Genomic DNA, 20,020 nt, shown 5'->3' with positions numbered 1-20,020 from the left:
GACCCTGCTCTGCCACTCTCCTGCCTGAACCCTGTGAAAAGGGGGGTTCAGCCACATGCCTGCTGCCATGGCTCCTGTGGGGACCTATGTCTTGGCCTGGGCACAGGCTGGGCTGCCTCGAAGAAATGGGGTTGAGAGACAGACTGGCATAACCGGGGGCTGGCTCGCCTATGGACAGCACCTCCCCAATGTCCAGGGTGGGGGACAAGCTGCTGTAGGTGTAACGCTGATCAAGTGCACGCCCGCTAGAGGGTAACACCCTACTACTGGCGACAAATCCTTTAGCTCCAGTGGGAGAAGCCCATGTCGCGGGTCCTGGACGGAGGCCCTGCTGAGGATTCATCTAGAGAGGCTGCTGTACAGGCAGCTGCAAAACCAGCTGGCGGCAGCCGACTGCCCCAAGAAAACCAAGGGATGACCCCACAGGTTGCCGCTGGGGAAAGACCTGCCCTAAGTCAGCTTCTGGCTGGTGCGTGGTCTTTCCTTGCAGTACGCTACCGCCTGCAGTTTGCCCAAACTAGGGGATCCCCTCACCCCACCCGCCTCCTGCCCAGGAGACTTGGATTCTGCTCGTGCTCTGCCACAGGCTTTCCCGGGCAAGAGGCTGCCCCCTCTGTGCCTCAGTTCCCCCTCTCTAGCCGGGGGAGAGCAGCCCTTCCCAGCCTCACTGGGGCACTGGGAGGATAACCACCAGAGAGCAGCTCAGATGTGCCAGTCGTCTGCACGTGTGTGTGTGTGGGGAGGGAAGGAGGATGACCGGAGTCCCTGGGGCAGGTGGCTCTCCCAGGATTGCTCACGTAGGGCATAGAAGAGAAAAAGGGGCTCGCTGTGGACCCAGAGGTAACTCCTGGCCTGGCCTGAGATCGGCGCGTTGCTCTCGAACGTGCAGCTCTCCCCTCCCGCTGCCTGTGCTGTCTGCAGGCTGAACCGAAATGCATCAGAGCACAGCCCCGCCGCACGAAGGGCCCCCCCAGTGTGGCCCACTGAAAGAGGAGGTCCTGGCCTCTGGTCCCCACCCAGCTGGGACAGGCAGAGTGAGCCGGGGCAGGACAGCCTGGGAACGGGGGACATGGTAGCTCCATGAGAAGTGGGGTAGAGACCAGACTTTCCGAATGGACCCGGAAGCCTAGCCACGGCCTGTATTTAACTCCCTGCGCGGCAGGCGGGGCCGGCACCCAAGGCTGGGCGCTGAGAGAGGCTGCACTGGCCCCTCGTAGGGTAATGATGCAACCTCCAGTCTGGCCAGGCTAGGACCATGTCAGCAAAACCCCAGCCAGAGGGGGCCTTGTTCTCCCTTCCCTGCTGCTCCGGGGGCTGATGCGCCAGGCGGCCTGGTGGAAGGAGCTGCCCTGGACTCTGGAGGAGAAAGCCGCCCCCCTCCGGCAGCAGGGTTTTCAGGATCCCAAGACATGGAAGCTGAGGAAATGAGTGGCACCTCCATCTGGTCCCAGGAGGAGATGAGGCAGAGCCTGGATGGCGCAGGAGGTCCCAGGGGCGGCTTGCAGGTCAGGTCAGCCCTGCTCCCCTCACTGATGAGCAAAGAGCTGTGGCTGCCGGTGTCCGAGCGTTCCCCCTGCGCTGCTGAACGAGGCGTCGGGGCTGGTGCGTAGAGGGATTGCTGGCCATGGGCTGGGGCTGGACCCCAGCTGGCAGGGGAGGCACCTGCAGGACCTTGGCTGCGAATCGGCTTCCATCTGGGATCCCGCCGGGGCCGTGAGCGGACGGGAAGGAGCCGAGTGGGGAATCCCACCCCACCCTGTGGGGAGAACAATGGAGAACTCCCCTCCAGCTCCCCTCGGCCCTCTGAAAACAACCGGAGCCGGACGCTTGGGAAACACCTGGGGCCAGAAGTCTCCTCCGGCCGCCTCGCAGCCCAATGGGCTGTCGCACCCGGCAGGTCATGGGCAGCGGGTAGCATCGGCCGGGGGGCCAGGCCCTGCCTGGTGTGGCTGCTACCACCCTCCCACCGCCAGGCACCTGGCCTGTGGTCCCACGTATGCTCCCCCTCTTCCCACCACCTGCTGCTGCCTGGTGAGCCCTCATCTGCTGTCCTCCACCCCCGCATCCCTTCCAGCCTCCACGCCCCAACTGGGGAGACCCCTCCCCACATCCCACCTCCCCCCTGCGCCCTCGGCGGGGAAGAGGAGAGGAGGGCTGTGGCAAGCCGGGGTCCAATGGGAAGGGGGCTCGCAAAGGTGGGACTGGCCTGGGGCAGAGCAGGGCTGGAGGCTGGGCAGGGCCATGGGTGGAAGAGGGAAGCGTCACCCTCCGTCCCCGCTGTGCTCCGTCCATTCAGCAGCCCAGCCGGCCCATGCTGTGTGGACGGGGCAGGCTCACCCCACAGCCCCACCTGCGCCTGGTTGTTCACAGCACTGGAGGAGTTTGAAGGGAGGGGGAAACCAAGCAGGAGCACGACAGGACAGAGTCTTGATACAAGAGCCAGAGGGCCAGTTGTTGGCTCCACTCCCAACCCCCAGGCAGAGTCAACGGCATTGTCCCCTGCGTGGCACCCCAGAGAGCACAGCCAGCTCCTCTCCGGCAAGCTTCATCCCTGGACCCCCAACGGGAGTCACCAAGGGGAAACTGAGGCACAGAGTGGGGCAGCAACTCGCCCAAGGTCACAGGGACAGTCTGTGGCAGAATCTCACAGCCCCGGGGACTATCCGCTAGGCCACGCTGCCTCCCTGTAGCCATGCCCTCCGACATGACGTGGGCGCGGAGCAGTAGAGGCCAGTGATTGCCTGGCTTCCAGGACAGGGTGACACCTTTCAGCCAATGCCGAGAGTCCCTCCTTTGGAAGGGTTCTCTTATCTCTCACTCCCACAGCGTAGCCCCTCCTTTCATGGGGTCCCTGGACAGCTGGCTCCAAGAGCCCCTGAGTTAGCCAGGACCATATCATCCCAGCCGTACCCTGCACAGGATGTAGCCAGGTAGGTTAGAATAACCCAGGGCCCAGAGTGGGTTAGCTTTCCTGTGCTGCAACCTCCTCCGTGCTGGGGGTGGGGTGGGGGAGCTCAGCCTGGGGGTGCCCCTGACGGAGGGGATCCTTGAGGCTCTAGGGATGAAGATCGCTACACCGGGAATGTCAGGTAACGGCCACCTGGTGCGGAGCAGCCAGCCGAGCGGCTGATGAGAAGCAACAGTAATGTTGCAGTCCTGATCAGAGCCCCTTTCCTGCAAACCCATCTCGGGGGGGGGTCGACAGGGATCCCCCAACCAGGAGCAGGGCTAGCGAGGGCTGAGGCTGGTGGGGAATAGCTGCCCCTCGCCCGGGCAGAAAGGATTCCAACTACTGAATGCTTTTGAAGTCAGCACAGCAAATTTTCACACTCATTTCATTTGCCTTCCTCCATCACTGTGCAAAGCTTGAGGTTTTAGCATTCGGCAGAGAGCACGCTACCAGCGAGCACGAAAAGGGAGCCAGCCCCCCCATCCTGTGAGCCCCCCATGCAAACCAGCAGCAGGACTGGGGACTTAGTTTTTCCCTTGGAAGGAACAGAACTCAGATCCTTTCATCCTCCCCGAGCCCCTGCTCACAGTTCTGGTAGGTTTCAAATTCTCCACTGTTTTGCTGCAACCCCAGGAGGGTGGTGAAGCACTGGAATGTGCTGCCTGGAGAGGTGGTGGAATCTCCGTCCCCAGAGGTTTTTAAGTCCCGGCTCAACAAGGTCCTGGCTGGGATGACTTAGTTGGGATTAAAACAACAAGAAGCCCTGTGGCACCTTATAGACTCACCGCTTTTTTGGAGCATCAGCTTTTGTGGGCAAAGACCTTCTTTTTGGTTGCATGCAGGTTAGCTGGGGTTGATCCTGCTTTGGGCAAGAGGCCGGACTTGATGACCTGCTGAGGTCCCTTCCAAGCTTTTGATTCTGTGATTCATTAAAAGCAGGAGGGAGCCCAGGATTTACGCTGTGACCTTTTTTTTCAGGATTTAATTGGAGATGCACATCCCCTAGAGCTGGAAGGGACCTTGGGAGGTCATCTAGTCCAGTCCCCAGCCTTCTTGGCAGGACCAAGCACCATCCCTGACATCTATTTGCCCAAGTCCCTAAATGGCCTCTTCAAGGAGTGAGCTCACAGCCCTGGGTTTAGCTGGCCAATGCTCAAACCACTAGGCTATTCCTGCCCCATCTCCTTCCTCAATGTCCATCTTCCTGCATGCAACAGGCCGGCCCCTCCTCAAGTCACCCAAAATAACAGTGGCAGTCACCCTTCTAAACATAGCCAGTGAGCACACCACCCGATCTGGCACGGCCCCCGAGTATGGGCAGAGCCCAGACCTGGGTGAACACGTGCATCCATTACTTAAAGCACCCTCATCCAGCTGGCAGCGCTCTCTGACCGCAGGGCATCTGATGCCAACGTAGCTGCGATCTGTAAAGAGGAGACACAGCCTAAATGTGCAAGAACAGAGAGATCAGTGTCGCACCATTTGCCCCTCTCTAAGTGACTCCTATTTGTCCGGCAACGTCCGTAATCCGGCATAATTTTAGTTAGCTGGACGACCACTCAACATGCATGTGGGCCAGCTTCCCGCGGTCCCCTAAAGCTTGTTTCCAAAGTTGGAAGCGTCTGCATGATGAGGTGGTGAGCTCGTCTGCTGCTCTGGCCAGGCTGGTTTAGCATGGAAGCAGGGTCTGTAGTGAGGGTTCTGGCCTGGGATTCAGAGGCTCTGGGAAGAGTGCCTGGCTCTGCAACAGACACTCGTGAGCAAGCCTCGGGGTACGTCTACATTGCAAAATAAAGTTGCTTTTACGAACGTCGACGTTTTAACTCTCGATTTTAGGAAGTCGACGGGGAACGTCCACACTTGCTCACAAAGTTGATCACATGCGTCCCCCTTAAATTTGCTACCTTTGCCAGCGTCAACAGTGCATTGTGGGTACCTGTCCCACAGTTCCTACAGCCCCGTTGCATTCTGGGTTTCTGTGCTGGGGTATGGGAAAAAAGTGCACCGCAAGCACCACCCCAGCCTGTATGGCCTTCCCTCCCCCTTCCCACAGCAGAAAAGGACCTGGGCATTACAGCGGATGGGAGGCTGGACATGCGTTAACAATGTGCCTTTGTAGCCAAGAAGGCTATGGCATATTAGGCTGCATTAAGAGGAGCGTTGCTAGCAGATCTAGAAAAGTTATTCGACTTTATTAAGCACTGGTGAGGCCACATCTGGAGTATCGTGTCCACTTCTGTGCCCCCCCCAGTATAAAAAGGGTGCAGGTGCATTGGCGAGGCTCCAGCGGAGGGCAATGAAAATGGTTAAGGGCTGGAGCACATGACCTATGAGGAGAGGCTGAGGGATTTGGGCTTTTTTGGTTTGCAAAAGAGGAAAGTGAGGGGCAATTTGATAGCAGCCTTCAGCTTCCTGAAGGATGAGTCTAAGGAGGATGGAGAGAAGCTGTTCTTGGTGGTGCTGGATGGCAGCACAAGGAGCAATGGTCTCAAGATGCAGCGGGAGAGGTCGAGTTTGGATATTAGGAAAAGCTATTGGTGCCCCAGGGGAGAGATAGCTCAGTGGCTTGTACATAAGCCTGCTAAACTCAGGGCTGTGAGCTCAGATTTAAAGTGGGGAAGCCCATCAGGGACGGTGATTGGCCCTGCCAAGAGGGCAGGGAGCTGGATTAGATGATCTTTCAGCTCTAAGAGTTGTGTATCTCCATGTATTATTACTACTGTTTCCCCAGGAGGGTGATGAAGCACTGGAATGCATTGCCAAGAGAGGTGGTGGAATCTCCATCCCTGGAGGTTTTTAAGTCCCAGTTTGACAAAGCCCTGGCTGGGATGATTTAGCTGGGGTTGGTCCTGTTTTGGGCCGAGGTCTGGACTCTGTGACCTTCTGGGGTCCCTTCCAGCCCTCAGATTCTCTGATTCTTTAATTGTGAAAGTGATCCCAGTGAAGCAAAACAATACTTGACCAAGAAAGGGCCTTATCAGATTCCAATCAGCATCTGAGGACTCTAGCTGTCAGATGCAACCCAGCTGAGAGGCGATGGCAGACAGGTGACCTGCTCAAGGGATAGGCTCCATCTCAGACGTCCTTCCACACAGGGAGGACCAATGGCATTCCCTCCACAGCAGCAAGGATATACAAGGCTCCTGAGAGCTCCTCCATCCTTGTCTTCAGTCAGGCTCCTCATTTCAGGAGCCTCTCTGCTCTGAACTGTAGAAACATCGAAAACAGATTTGGCCTCCCTGCTTGAGAGAGAAGAAATGGGAATGAAACAAGCCGCAGTCTCTCAAAAATCACAAGTCAACCCTCCCCATGACTCATGCATCTGATGAAGCGGGTCTTTGCCCACGAAAGCTTATGCTCCAAAATATCTGTTAGTCTACAAGCTGCCACAGGACTGCTTGTTGTCCTCCATCCTAATGTTGACTTTAAATCACATTTTTTAAAGGCGGGGTACTTCTTTCTTGCACTTTCTGAGCCCTTAGCATTCACACCCTCGAGCTTTCCTGTGCAACCCCGCGGGCCGGGTGCATTATTTCCTGCAATGAAAATGGAGATTTTCTGCAAAAATCACGCGACTCCAGAAGCTGAGGCTCCAACAAACCTCCAAACGACCCCGAGAGCCATGACACATATCACAAGAATGGGCCGCGCGGCTGGCGGCCTGGGCGCTACTTCTCTGGGTGCTGGGTGATCCTCAGCAAACGACTCACCGCCTCCGCCTTTCGCCTTGCCTGCTCTGTTTAAAACAAAACAATAAACAATCAGCGTGTAATGCTCCCGCAATACCTCTCGGGGAGGGCACCTTGACCCGCAGCTGTGCCCAGACTGCAAGGCCTCCCCGAGCGCCAGGCAAATCTCCGGGTGCAGTACAGGGCTCATGACACACAGGTTGGAGAGATCAAAACCCTGCTGGGGCGCGGCGCCGGCTCCCTGCACTTTTCCTCCTGGCTCCGGGCCGGGACACGGGCGGGCCAAGGGCCGGGCAGGAGGAGGCCCCCAAAGACGAGGCGGTGCGGGGTGGGAGGAGGTCGGCTCCGGCGTGGGCCCCACCGGCTCCCGGCGTTTCCCCTTTAAGAGCGGGCGGCCGGCGGCGGAGCGCGCGCCGGAAGCAGGCGGCCGTGGGGGTGAGCCCGGCCCCAGCCGCTGCTGCGCCGTCGGGGGACGGGCCGGGCCCGGGGCAGCTGCAGGGCGGCCCCGCCCCGCCCCGGTGAGTAGCCGCGGGGCCCGCAGCGGCCGCTCCCTGCGCGGCGCACCAGTGTCGCAGCCCGCGTGCGGGGGGGCGGGAGTGATGGGGGAGACCCCCCCCTTTGCTCCCCATTCCCGGGGAGAGATTCCCCCCCCTGCTTCCCGGGGAGACCCCCCCCTTTGCTCCCCATTCCCGGGGAGAGATTCCCCCCGGCCCCCCGCTTCCCGGGGAGACCCCCCCTTTGCGCCCCATTCCCGGGGAGACCCCCCCCTTTGCTCCCCATTCCCGGGGAGAGATTCCCCCCGGCCCCCCGCTTCCCGGGGAGACCCCCCCTTTGCGCCCCATTCCCGGGGGAGAGATTCCCCCTCGGGATGCTCCCTCCCCTGCTTCCCGGGGGAGACACCCCCCGTTTGCTCCCTATTCCTGGGGGAGAGATCCTCCACTGCTTTCCAGGGGGAAACCCCCCTTTGCTCCCCATTCCTGGGGGAGAAATCCCCCCATGCTCCTCCCTCTGCTGCTTCCTGGGAGGAGACGCTTCCCTTGCGCCTCTGCTCTCCCACTCCCTGGGGGGAGACCCCCCTTTACTTCCCCACTCCTGGGGGAGAGACCTTCCCCCTTTACTTCTCTCCCCCCCCTTTGCTTCCCCCACCCACTTCCAAGTGCAGGGGGCTCTGTGCTAGTGGATTTCCCCCCAAGCCTGTCTCCCCCCATGCACCCCACCACCCAGACCTTGTCCAGCTCATGTAGCATTTACAGCTCCCCTTCCCTGGAGGCCAGCCCCATGCCTGCTTCAGCCCCCTACACCACAGGCTTCTGCTGGACTGTTCCCATCAGGTGCAGGGCGAGTTGCGTAAAGAGCCCCTGAGATCTCAGGGGCTAGTGCCCCCTGTAATCCCTGATCGGGCTGCAGGGGAGTTCAGAGACTGTCCTTGTGGGGTGTGGCTGCTCCCCTGAAATGCCCTGTGAGCCCCCAGAACAGCGTGGGGAGGGACGGTGCTGGAGCAGGCTCCCCTCTGGTCCAGGAGCCTGGCCTAGGGGCTGGGGGGCGGACAGCAGAGCTGGGTGTCCAGGGCCTGTTGAAGCTGCCCAGGTTTCCTGCCAGCTGCAGTGCTGCCGTCCATGCTGCAGACGCCTGTTCCATTAGGAGCTGGACAGAAGCCACCGGCTCGGCCAGATTGTGTCCTGTGGCACAGGGAAGGAGATCCAGGGCTCCCTTAGCAACCCTTTGAGCCAAGTGCTGCTGCTGGGCAGCTGGTCCCAGCATGCCCCCCTCAGCCCACAAGGAAGGGGCTGGCTCTGCTTGCCTTGATGTTAAATCAGCCCCCCTGTGCCAGGGGCCGTGTTTTTCTTTGACGTTGGCTCCTCTGAGCATCTGGCTCCTTGCAGCTGCCTCCCTGCACTTGGGGTAACTGCTGCAGAGCCCCTGCAATTCTTCTCCCCTTCCTGGCCTGCCCAACATCAGCCCGGGATTGGGCGGAAGAGTTTACTCCACACTGGTTGGACCACAGGTCTTAGGACGTGCCTGTCCTGTTGCAGCAGGGACCCTCGAAGGAATGGGACTGGAGCCTACCAGATCCTGACAGCCGCCCCATGCGGCATCCCTTGCCCATCTTCCTCACCCCGTGATAATGGAGGAGTGGAAGCCCCATGCTCCGGCCAAACCGCGGAAGAACCGGAGCTGGTACCTCGCCTGGAAGTACAAGCTGATGAACCAGAGGGCTCTCAGGCGGCTCTGCCAGGTGAGTTCTCTGGAGTTAATACGACTCAGGCCTCGGGGTGGGGGATTAGAGAAGATAAACTTGCAAAGGCCAAGGATTATGGCATCTGTCTTGGAAGAAATGTCTGCAGCCCCAGTGACCTAATGCAGTGGAAGAAAATAAACTGTCCGTCGAGAAGCCACTGAATTGTGTTGCACCCTTAAAATGTGGAATAGGATGAAGCTAATCCCCCTCTGGCATCTGCAAGCACCAATAGCCTGTTAAAGCCCCTTTCCCCGGCAGACAAAGGATGTCTGCACAGATTTCACCAGTGGTTGGGTGGTGGTTATTGCTGGGAGGGGCCCAGCTCAACAGCTGTTAAATAACATTTCCAGGAGTGGGGGTGTGTGGACTGACTTGGTGCCTAGTTATGAGCTCTAGCTCTTTGCTTGGCTTCTGGGGGAAAAGGAAATCTTCTGAGGCTCAGACTGCTGCTGGCTCTGCTGTGATCTTGGCTAGAGCCAGTTGTTTGTTGTATGATCCCTCTGGGCCACCAGGGCAAGGATCTCCGGGCTGCAAAGACGGTGGGGAGCTTTTTTCTTAGCAGACCTTCATTGTGATGATAAACTTATATTTTTAACTTCTCGTTAATCTGGTTTGTAAAAGGTACTTAACATATCATAGACACCCAAGGTAGGAAGGGACCTCAGGAGGTCATTGAATCCAGCCCCTTCCCCAAAGCAGGACCAACCCCCACTAAATCATCCCAGGCAGGGCTTTGGCAAGCTGGGACTTAGAAACCTCTAGGGATGGAGATTCCACCATGTCTCTGGGTAACACATTCCAGTGCTTCACCACCCTCCTGGGGAAGTAGTTTTTCCTAATATCCAACCTAAACCTGCCACACTGTGACTTTAGACTATTGCTCCTTGTTCTGCATCTCTCACCACTGAGAACAGCCTCTCCCCATCCTCTTTAGACCCGCCCTGCTGGAAGTTGAAGGCTGCTATCAAATCACCCTTCACTCTTCTCTTCTGCAAAGTAAATAACGCAAATCCCTCAGCCCCCCCTCATGGGTCATGTGCTTCAGCCCCCAAATCATTTTGGTTGCCCTCCACTGAACCCTGTCCTTTGCCTTCATATCCTTTCTGTAATGGGGGGCCCAGAATTGGATGCAATACTCCAGATGTGGCCTCACTAGGGCTGAATAAAGGGGAATAGTTGCTTCCTTAGATCCGCTGGGAATGCTCCTCCTAATGCACCCCAATATGCCGTTAGCCTTCTTGGCTACAAGGGCACACTGATGCTCATCCAGCTTCCCATCCACTGTGAAACCCAGGTCCTTTATTGCTGAACTGCTGCATAGCCACTCTGTTCCCAGCCTCTCCAAAGTGCAGGACTCTGCCCTTCTCCTTGTGGATTCTCAGCAGATTTCTTTTGCCACAGTCCTGCAATTTGTCTTGGTCTCCCTGGACTCTGTCCTGACCCTCCAGTGTATCAATGTCCCCTCCCCTAGTTTTGTGTCCCCTGCAAATTTGCTGAGGGTTCAGTCCATCCCCTTGTTCAGGTCATTAATACAGGTGTTGGCTAGGAAAATGTTACGTTTGTGTGGGCTAACTATTTGGGTGGGAAGGATGGCCCTTATGCTTCTCCCTTGGCCTATGCCCTGGGAGATGTGGTGTCTTCTCTTGAAGCGCCAACTCTAAGATCGTGTAATTATTGGAGAATTTTCCCTCTTTTAACACACAAGTAAAGGTTCTGCCGTTGTTGCTTGCAGGGAAAAGCTGGCAATCAGGACCCCTAAAGGCACCCAACCCAGAAGCCCAATAATACAACCCGAATCTCTTTTTATTCATTAAGGCGGTTTTGTGACTTCTTCAGGCCTGATCCCTGACTTTTTGTGCAAGGCTTTATCCACCAGAGTGCAAGTCAGGAGCTCTGTGCTCTGGCCTTAGCTCTGAGACTTCCCCTGTGATCATGGGCTCCCCAGATGGAGCAGACTTCCAGAGGTGGCCTCTGTAGCTGCCCAACTGGAGACCGCCTCGGCTAGTGCTGGGTGCAGACTGGTACCTCTGAACACCGGGCTGTAAGGTTCAGCTGCTCCTTGAGCATTGCCTATCTCAGAGAACTGGAAGGGAGCTTGAGAGGCCATGGAGTGCAGTCCCTGGTCCTTATGGGTGGACTGATCCCCATCCCTGTTACCTTAAGCCACTCCTGCTAACTCCAGTCTGAAACCTGGTGACTTACATCTATTCCCTGTGGAAGGGATATACTGTCTACCTGAAATGCTGTGGTGAAACTGAAGTCTGGTCACCACAGTTCTCTGGCGGAAGACCTATAGACAGGCTCCTTAGGCATTGCATCCTCTTAGTACTGCCACATCACCGTAGCGTCTGAGCATCTCGCAGCTGCTGCATCCTCCCAGCATCCTGGTCATGCCCATTAGGAGGGAGGAATCCCACCTATGTGTACAAAATGAGGAAGGGAGGGTCTAAATTTGCTCCTATTGCTCAAGAGAGTGAGCTTGGAGTCACTGAGTGTATCTTCGCAGAGGCTATCCGTAATCTACAGCAGTGGTAGGCACGTCAACAAGGCCAGGAGCCATTGGGAAGGGGTTCGGTAATAAGACAGTAAATCTCCTACAAGTTGAACTGCTCTAATCTGGCACCCTCGACCCGGTGGTGGACAAGAGAATTTGCCAGACCATGGGAGATCAATATTGTCGAGTAGCATTAGCGACGCTTCCACTGCTTCCTGGGCTCTGAGAAGATGTTTGGGTGTAAATTGCAGCTGAATAACAGCCCAGAATGCTGAGAGCCAGGACAGGTGGCTGGAAACAAACTTTATGGGACCACAGGAAACTTGGCCACACCCATGAGAAGTGAGAATCCGGCTAACACAAATCGGGCCAGATTATGCATATTGCTGGACAAGAGAGTTTTGGATTTGAGACAAGTAGCAGAGAGGTAGCTGAGTTCGTCTGTATCTGCAAAAACAACAAGAAGTCCTGTGGCACCTTATAGCCTAACAGATATTTTGGAGCATAAGCTTTCGTGGGCAAAGACCTGCTTTGTCAGACGGATTAGAGAGGGTTAGCCTGCACTGCTGCTGTGTAAATTCATGGTACGCCTTTATCTTTAATACCCCATGCTATCCTAGCTGTTCCCATCTCAACAAAAGATCTCTGCAGCAGGTGGTCCGCTGTCTCTGACGATGACGTCTTGAACTTGCACAGGCTCATTGGTTGTGGACTCACATGTGGCTGAGGAGTCCAAGCTTTGAGCAGCACGGGCCTTCACAGTGGGGGCAAGGGAATCGTCCTGCCTCTGTTGGTGTGGCTGCTGCTGTTGCTTTCTTCCTCTCACGAGCATCAATGAGGCGTACGCGTCGCTGCTCTTCAAAGCTGTCGTGTGTCGTACGAGAGCGCACCAGCCTGGTCGGTCTTTTGCACGCCGCTCTAGCTGATCTGGTTTTAAACCAGTATGAGCAATGTTGGCCTTCACGCAGTCTTTATACCGCTTGTGAAGCCTGCCTTGATTCCTTTTGCCCTGGCAGAGCTCACCGTAGAGGAGTTGCTTAGGGATTCTTGACTCCTCCATTCATATGACGTGCCCTGTCCAGTGAAGCTGGGCTTTCAGAATCATGGCTTCGATGCTCATGGTTCCTGCTCTGTCCAGGACTTCCAGGTTCGTAACTCTGCCCCGCCATCGAACGTGCAGTATTGACCTCAGGCTGCAGGTGTGGAAGCGCTCCAGCAGTTTTATATGTTTTCTGTACAAGGTCCAGGTTTTACAGGAGACTGGTCAGGACTACAGCCTTGTACACTTTCCGTTTAGTGGACTGTCGGGTATTGTGCTGATTCAACACTCACGCTCAGACATCCAAGTGCCTGGCTGGCCTGGCAGATTCTGGCATTGATTTCTTTGTCAAGGGAGCCATCATTGGCTATCACACTGCCAAGGTACCTGAATTCCTTTCCTCTGTACCATTTCCAATTCTAAAATAAGAGCAACAAAAATGGCCGGAGAGTGGGGGCCAGAACAGCTTCTGTAGGAGGAGAGTTAAGGTGACTGGGGCTGATCGTTTTGGAAAAGAGGGGAATCTGATAGAGGTGGCCTGGAGACGGTGAACAGGGAAGTTTTACGCGAGGGAGCGAATACACGTGAACCAGAGGTCAGCCAGTGAAATGAATAGGTATCCAGCTTCAAACAAACCGCAGGCTGTAGTACTGCATGCCAGCCGCTTGTGGAGCTCCTTGCCGAGGGTGTTGAGGAGGCCAGAACAAGTTCCCGGAGATTGTTAGCCAGGGATGCAGCCCTATGCTCTGGGTGTCCCTCCCTGTGCTGGATGCTACCCAGGGGAGGGTTATGTCCCTGCTATGTTCACTCCATTGGAAGTGTCTGGCCCTGTCCAAAGCCAGGATTCTGAGCTCGCTTGGCCCTTAGTCTGACCTGGCTAGTCTTACTCCCCAGGGGGCAGAAGACACACAGAAAGGCTCAGCTCAAGGTTACGCAGAGTCTTGGCGCAGCAGGGAGCCGAGCCCAAGACTCTCGCGTCCTGTGCTGGGGTTGTAACCACGAGACCATCTTGCGCAGGCAGAGGCAATTTGTTGAGCAGCCTGGTAATGAAATACTGGCAAGCATGTGCCATGTAATTCTGCAACTTATTAGCCAGACTGTGAGCAGGTCCTGCGGCGCCTCTCTGCTGAGGCGTGGGAGAGTGATTGTTCGTAAAGAATTAATAGTCCCTTGACTTGGTTGGTTGCCCGCTTCCGTCCGAGCAATGCCGTAGCACTGACCAATGAAAGCGTGCGGCGTCCCACCTCTCCCCCAGGTTCTGTCTGTGGACGTGGCCTGTTCTGTGCAGGATACGGCTGTGATGGGTGCTGCTGGGAAAAAAAACAACCTTGAAAATTAAGCTTTGCCAACCTCCGGCGTGGTTGGTGTCGCCCCGTGTCATGTGGCTGGACTTTTATATTGGGTCTGGGAGCCATTTTATATACCCGGTGTGGCTATTGGGCCCCAAATATAGTGCTGGGGCTGAGGGGGGGACCAGTGTAAGCTGATGATGCCCTGAATCTACGTATGCTACTTGCGTGTCTCTATCCTGGGTGTCGGTAAAGTTATAGATTTCTAGCTCTGCAGCTGTGTGGGAAGTGTTTCAGTGGGGAGGCTCACAAGGGGAGGTGGGGCTCCACCCCAGGCAGGACAATAGACTGAGCAAAGGGCCAACCGGCCAACACCCATTGTGTGAGGATGGGGTTTTCCCACTGGAACGGCAACGAATGGAAACTCAGCACAGTGGCCCACCTGGTCAGGTGGTGGGCCAAGGCATATGGAGAAGGGAATTTTCCCTCCGTGTATAAAAGCTGTAAGCTGGACCCTGGCAGGGACTTTCTTTGTTCTTCCGTCCTCACAGGTGAAGCCTGTCTGGACTGGGAGCCCGTCCCTCAGAGGGAGGATGTGGATTTAGCAGTGTCCATCTTAGATCTTTCATCTCGTGGTCTCCAAGGGTCCATGTCCCAGCATGTGGACCCCAGTGCGCCAGACCTACAATGCTCCCAGTGTCTGAATCTAGGCAACTTGAAATGAACTTTCAGAGATTCTCAAGAATCGGCAAATAACATGGCTGGCTGCAGCAGTCGTAATGACTGAGGTATGCAAAGAATTGTTCGAACAATTCTTCTCTCTAACCCTGTTCGTTCTTGTTTTATCAATAAACCCTTAGATATTAGATCGAAGGATCTGGCTCTTGCATGGTGGTTTGAGGAAGATCCAAGTATATATGGCCTGGGCCCTGGGATCTGGGGGAATCTGTGTGGTGTTGGGTGAAATAGGCTTAAGAGCCTCTCACCTTAAGTTGGGGGCTGTTGATCTGGGTTGATGGAGCAGCTGAGAAGTCTGTGGGTTTGCTTGTGTGGCTTCTGGCTGGCCAGTGGGTCTGGCAGAGGGGCTGTTGGGGCTGGTTGGATTTGCCTTAGCGAGAAGGAAATCCCAGCCTGGAGCAATGAGTAGCCTGGATTTTAAGCAGAAGTACCTGGATTGATTTCTCTAGCTGGGCCCAGAAACCCCGTCCTATCACACCCTGTTTTTCCGATGGAGAAACTGAGGCACAGAACTCATCTGAGCTCACGCAGAGAATCAAGTGGCAGTTAGGGACAGAACATAGATCTCCTGAGTCGGCACCTCAGCTGCTGCTGCCACCTCCAGCTAAGGATATTTATAACGTCTATTGATAACCTGGGGCTTATGTGCCGTCTGAGCCCAGGACCTGGCAGTCTCACGACGTCTATTGATTGTGGGGCATGTGGGAAGCTTTACAGCTGTTTCTATTTGTAGATGCTGTAAGTGACCAGCTACGAGCTCATCATGTTCTAATTGTAACGGGAAACGTGGGCTGTTTTAAAGGAGCGCTTTGCTGAGGTGGGGGGAGAACTGGCTGTATCTCTCCCATTTTAGAGACCCGGGAAGCATTTGCTGGTGGCTCTCTCAGCGTCTCCTTCCCCATCCCATTGTGAGGCGCTGACCTTGATGAGACCCTGTCAAATACATGAGAACGGCCATACTTGGGGGCCAATACCAGACGTTCTGTTCACTCCCCCTGGAGCAAGGAAACGTTAAGTGCTCCATCTCCTGGCATCCATTTCCATCTTCTGGCAAACAGAGGCCGGGGACGCCCTTCCTACCCAGCCTGGCTGATAGCCATGGATGGACCGAACCTCCATCCGGAACCTATTAAACTCTTTACAACCTCCGCAGGCCAGCCACACGCTGCGGAGAAAAGCGTCCTTTGGTTAGTTTTAAATGTGCTGCCCATTAATTCCATTGGGTGACCCCCCACAGAAATGGTCGCAGGGGGCACTGTGGTCAGATATTCTCTCCCCTGCCCTCCATACAAACACCCAGCCCACAGCCCCTTTAACTACCAAGTGGTGGGTCTTGAGCTGAGGGGGAGGCAGAGCTGAGGATGCCCCAGCTGGGGACTCTCACTATGCACTGGGCTCCAGCTGCAGCCCTAGATGGGCTGTGGAGAGACAGGACCTTCTCTTCCCCTGCATGGGTCTGCTCCTGAGTCTGGGCCAGACCCATCTCCAGGAGGCTCTGCAGCTGCTGGCTGGGAGCCCAGCTCTGAAGGCAGCATGGCCGCCAGCAGCAGCGCACAAGCAAGGGTGGCAATATTGTGGTCCCACCAGCATCACGCTGGCCTTGTGACCCTCCCCCTACCACCCTGTTTGTCTTGGGACCCCCAGGGCTACAAGACTGAGCGGTGTCAAATGTGAAAATTTGAAGCCCTGACCTTTATGACTATTTACATTCCTAGGAATGTGAAGTTGACCAGGCTGGACTGCAGACTTGCTAAGGCCCTATTTATTAGGTGGTGCTGCTTCTCTGCTAAACGAGCCCTTTTCCCCCACCCATGTCAGGCTCCGGGGGCCATCCAGAAGCAGCAGCATCTGGTGCTTGGGGCAGATATTTTTAACTGCATGGCCATGAGGACATCAGTCCAGTTATTCACCCTCCTAGCCCCAGTGGCCAGTAATAAAGCCCTTTATGGACCTACCATAGTGTTTCTCAACCAGGAGTACGTGTACCCTTGGAGGTACACCGAGGTCTTCCATGGGGTATGTCAGTTCACCCAGATATTTGCCTAGTTTTACAACAGGCTACGTAAAACCACTAGTACAGTCCGGGCAATCTAAAAGCTCATCCCGACAACAACTTGTTTCTACTGCTTCATGTTCCTTATGCTGAAATGTAAGTAGAATATTTCGGTTCCAATTTGCTGATTTGATAACAAGATGGTAGAAGGTCAGCAAGTGTTCAGTGGTCATCTTCTGCAATGGTTTTTGTAAGCGAATAGTTCTAAGTGAGGTGTAACTTGGTAGCAACTCCTGAATCTGGTACAGTTACCTGGGCGGGTTGAATGGCCTCTGTTTCAAGAGCTCAGGTTGCCATAGGACCATGTTTCTCAACCGGTGGCACGTGTATCTGTCGGGGCGTGGAGAGAAATCTGGGGATACTTTTTTTTTTAAAAGGGGTATGTTACGAGACAAGGCTGAGGAAACACTGACCTACCCCGTGTCCGAGCCCTTGTGAGCAGGGACTGTATTTCTGTCCCGTGCTGCTACACAAATGCTCTTCGGTACCAAGGCAGTGGTCAATGGTGGCTCCCTGGAGCAAACCGGCTCCCACAGGCAAGGGGCAAAACTGGACTTTGGGAACAGCTGGAGCAGCCAGAGTAGCAGGGAGAGCAGCTTCTCTTGCTCCTGTCCGCCAGATTTAACACACATCCTCCGCTAACTGGCTCTGTTTGTTTGTGTATCCGCTGTCTCTCCCCATAGCCTGGCTCCTAGAAATGGCTTCGCTGATGCAATGAGGAAGTCACCGGTAGAACTTACACGGCCGTAGACTCAGGGAAAGGCGCCGTGGCTAGAACAGGAGCAGCTCAGGCAAGCCTCCCTGTAAACGGGGACAGTAAAATCCATCTAGCAAAGCCCTCCACCTCGCCCCTCCTACAGGAGGGTAACAGGACTCCTTGCTGGGCAGGAGCCAGGTGGACCTGCCCCCAGTCCTTGGGTGCTGTGAGGATGAGGTGGTGTTTCAGCTTGAGAATGCTGCTGGCCACTTCAGTGACTCAGCCTATGTGTGATGCCCCCTAAGCCCTTCACTATTTCAGGGGTCTTCTCTTTTTGCGTGTGGGGACTGACGTGGCCAGAGTAATTATTCACCTTGTCCGAGGTCGTGCAGGGAAGGTGGCTGCACCAGGGCTTGAACTTGGATCTTGAGAGCCCCAGTCTGCGTGCGTTGGGTGCTGGCCACCCTTTTTGCTTCCGAAATGACCTCTTAGAGCTGGAACGATCACGTGCTGTATTCTCCTGCCAGAGGGGACCGGAGAAGGGAAGCAGCTGACGCTGGAAACACCCTCAGACTTCATGTAGTGACGTCCTGGGTGTGTCATGTCCTAGACTAATGCCACTGGTCCACCCTGTCCTGTACCCATGAGGGAGAACCTTGGGCCTCTGAGATCCACCATGGGGATCATGTTGTGACGTACGGCTGACTTCTCCCAGCACGTCGTTGTGAGGTGTGGAATGACCTACGCAGCTCCTTGCCTTGCAGATGGGGGCCATCCTCTTCCTGCTTGTGACTGTGATTGTGAATATTAAGCTGATCCTGGACACGAGAAGAGCTGCCAGCGAGGAGGAGCAGGAGTCTGCCCAAGATTATGGTGAGTCTTCAGTGGCCTGGGTCAAAGCAGCAGGAGTCAGTGCATGCCCATGCCATCCTGCCAATGTGTGTGGCCGTGCTGGAATCAGAGCCGGCTGGAAAACCAGCTTTGCCAAAGATTTAGTTGGAAATGCTGCCACGGTGCCTCAAGGGGGTGGTATTTCATGTGCCTGGTGCCCACTCACCGGTGGGCTAGGCTCCTCATTGGACTACATCTCCCATGGGGCACCATGGCCTCACTTCCTGGAAAAGAGAGGCAGTTGCATCATGGGGAGTCTCCTGCCCCAGTTGCATCTTGGGAGATGTAGTTTGCCCTTGTGAGCCTAGCCCATAGAAGAGAATGGGGAGGTGAGGAAACAGGACTGCAGTTCCCACAGGGTACTAGGGCAGGGTGTGAAACCTGAAATACTTGTTTTCAGGAATTTTGGGTTTGATGAAGACATTGAAGTTTTTTGCAGAGAGCAGCACTGTGTGTGTGCATGTAGGGATGTGCAGGTGAGAACTGCGTAACCTGAAACTCCCATTTTCCGCTGGAAAGACGGCTGTTGAGGGTTACACCTAGTCAAACGTTTTCCATAACGCTGGTTACACTGTGAGAGCCAATATTCCGTTCTAGGTCTACTCCATCGCTCCGTGGGCCATTTGCCCTGGTTTAATCTGGGCGGCCCTCTCTTTCTCCTAGTTTGTCCCCCATCCGGGCTTGAGACTGAAGCAGACGGTGGTGGGGTGGGGCGTGGAGCTATGTCCTCTTCCAGATGGCCTTCTCTGAGCAGCATGGCCTCGTACGCCCAACGTGAGCAAAGTTACTCCGGCAGAGGCAGCCCCATGCCATTCCTGGATGTCCGCGAGTGTCTGGTGTTGAGAATGCATGCGTGGCTGCCTTCTCCGACCTTGACTGCTTTTGGTGGTTCTGGAAACTGGGACCCCATCCACCCAGAACTGGACTGGAACACCAAAGGAATGCCAGCCTTTGCTCGCTCGTCAGCAATGACTAAAGAGCTGCAGGTCTTCAAGCTTTGAAATCTGGTCCCTGGAGTGCCGGGGCGGGGCGGGGGGGGGAAGGGAGAGGGAGAGGGTTCAAAAACACATCTTCACACACACACCAGGTCTGTTTAAAAAAAAAAAAAAAAAATGCTGCAGGGTGTTAGACATGAAAAGAGAAACTACATGGTGCGCTGATAGGTTGAGGATCTCCCCCATCTGCCCGGGGGAACCCACGGATGCTCCGTGTGGGGAGCTAAATGTGAGCAAGTGGGGCTGAGTCTATGGGGTGCCTCTTTCCTTAGATGAAGGCGTGCAGCATCTGGAGACCCCACGCCGCCCCACCAGCAGCAGGAAGGTCCTGGACATTGAGGTATACTCCAGCCGGTCGAAGGTCTACGTGGCTGTGGATGGGACAACGGTGAGTGGCTGGCCCAGGAGGCTGTGGGTTATCCAGCAGGTGGGCGTTTCGGTAGGGGTGACACCAGAACAGACCCGATCTCCATCACCCAGCACATAGAGCTCCCCGTCAGGGCAGAAGGCAGTGAAGGCTGTTGCCATGCTCGGCAATGGCATGCCTTGAATATAAGCCTGCATCTGCCCACAGATGTCCACAGTAGCTGGGCTGTGGAATCAGTGAGCCAGGATCCAACCAAGTATCTAATTCTCCTGTCCCCTCTTTCCTCTGAGGGCGGCTTGTGCCGGGTACCATGGCACCAGACGTCCCGCTGCCCTGAACGGAGGAACCCACCAAAGGGGCTGGGACTGGAACGTCAGTGAATCGTCCCTGTGTAGGAGCCACTGTGTGGCGAACCTGCTGCCCCTGTCCAGGTGGAGGAGGCTCGGGGGGAGCTCTGGTTTATTGCTCCGGTAATGTTCTCCTCTCCCGCAGGTCTTAGAAGATGAGGCTCGGGAGCAGGGAAGAGGGATCCACGTCATCGTGTTAAATCAGGCCACGGTAAATAGCGCCGACCAGCCC

The 20,020-nt window shown here is 55.8% G+C and overlaps 1 protein-coding gene across 4 annotated transcripts in view; it reads left to right on the top strand.

Annotated features, from left to right (window-relative positions):
* Positions 1-7,079: 7,079 nt before the first annotated feature.
* Positions 7,080-20,020, top strand: part of POMGNT1 (protein O-linked mannose N-acetylglucosaminyltransferase 1 (beta 1,2-)) — a 31,827-nt gene continuing 18,886 nt past the window's right edge. The window contains exons 1-5 of one of the 4 annotated variants that reach the window (XM_075002638.1): positions 7,080-7,157; positions 8,676-8,875; positions 17,953-18,061; positions 19,347-19,462; positions 19,934-19,999. In XM_075002638.1, coding sequence (XP_074858739.1) covers positions 8,765-8,875; positions 17,953-18,061; positions 19,347-19,462; positions 19,934-19,999 — 402 coding nt within the window. In that variant the 5' untranslated portion in view covers positions 7,080-7,157; positions 8,676-8,764. Of the gene's footprint in view, positions 7,158-8,644; positions 8,876-14,251; positions 14,489-17,952; positions 18,062-19,346; positions 19,463-19,933; positions 20,000-20,020 lie in introns of those variants that run through there. The other 3 variants (XM_075002637.1, XM_075002639.1, XM_075002640.1) reach the window with 3 other exon arrangements.

This window comes from Carettochelys insculpta, chromosome 9 (assembly GCF_033958435.1).
Source record: "Carettochelys insculpta isolate YL-2023 chromosome 9, ASM3395843v1, whole genome shotgun sequence".
Taxonomy (NCBI): Eukaryota; Metazoa; Chordata; order Testudines; family Carettochelyidae; genus Carettochelys; species Carettochelys insculpta.
The sequence above is the reverse complement of the archived record's forward strand: the minus strand, read 5'-3'. Positions and strand labels throughout refer to the sequence as shown.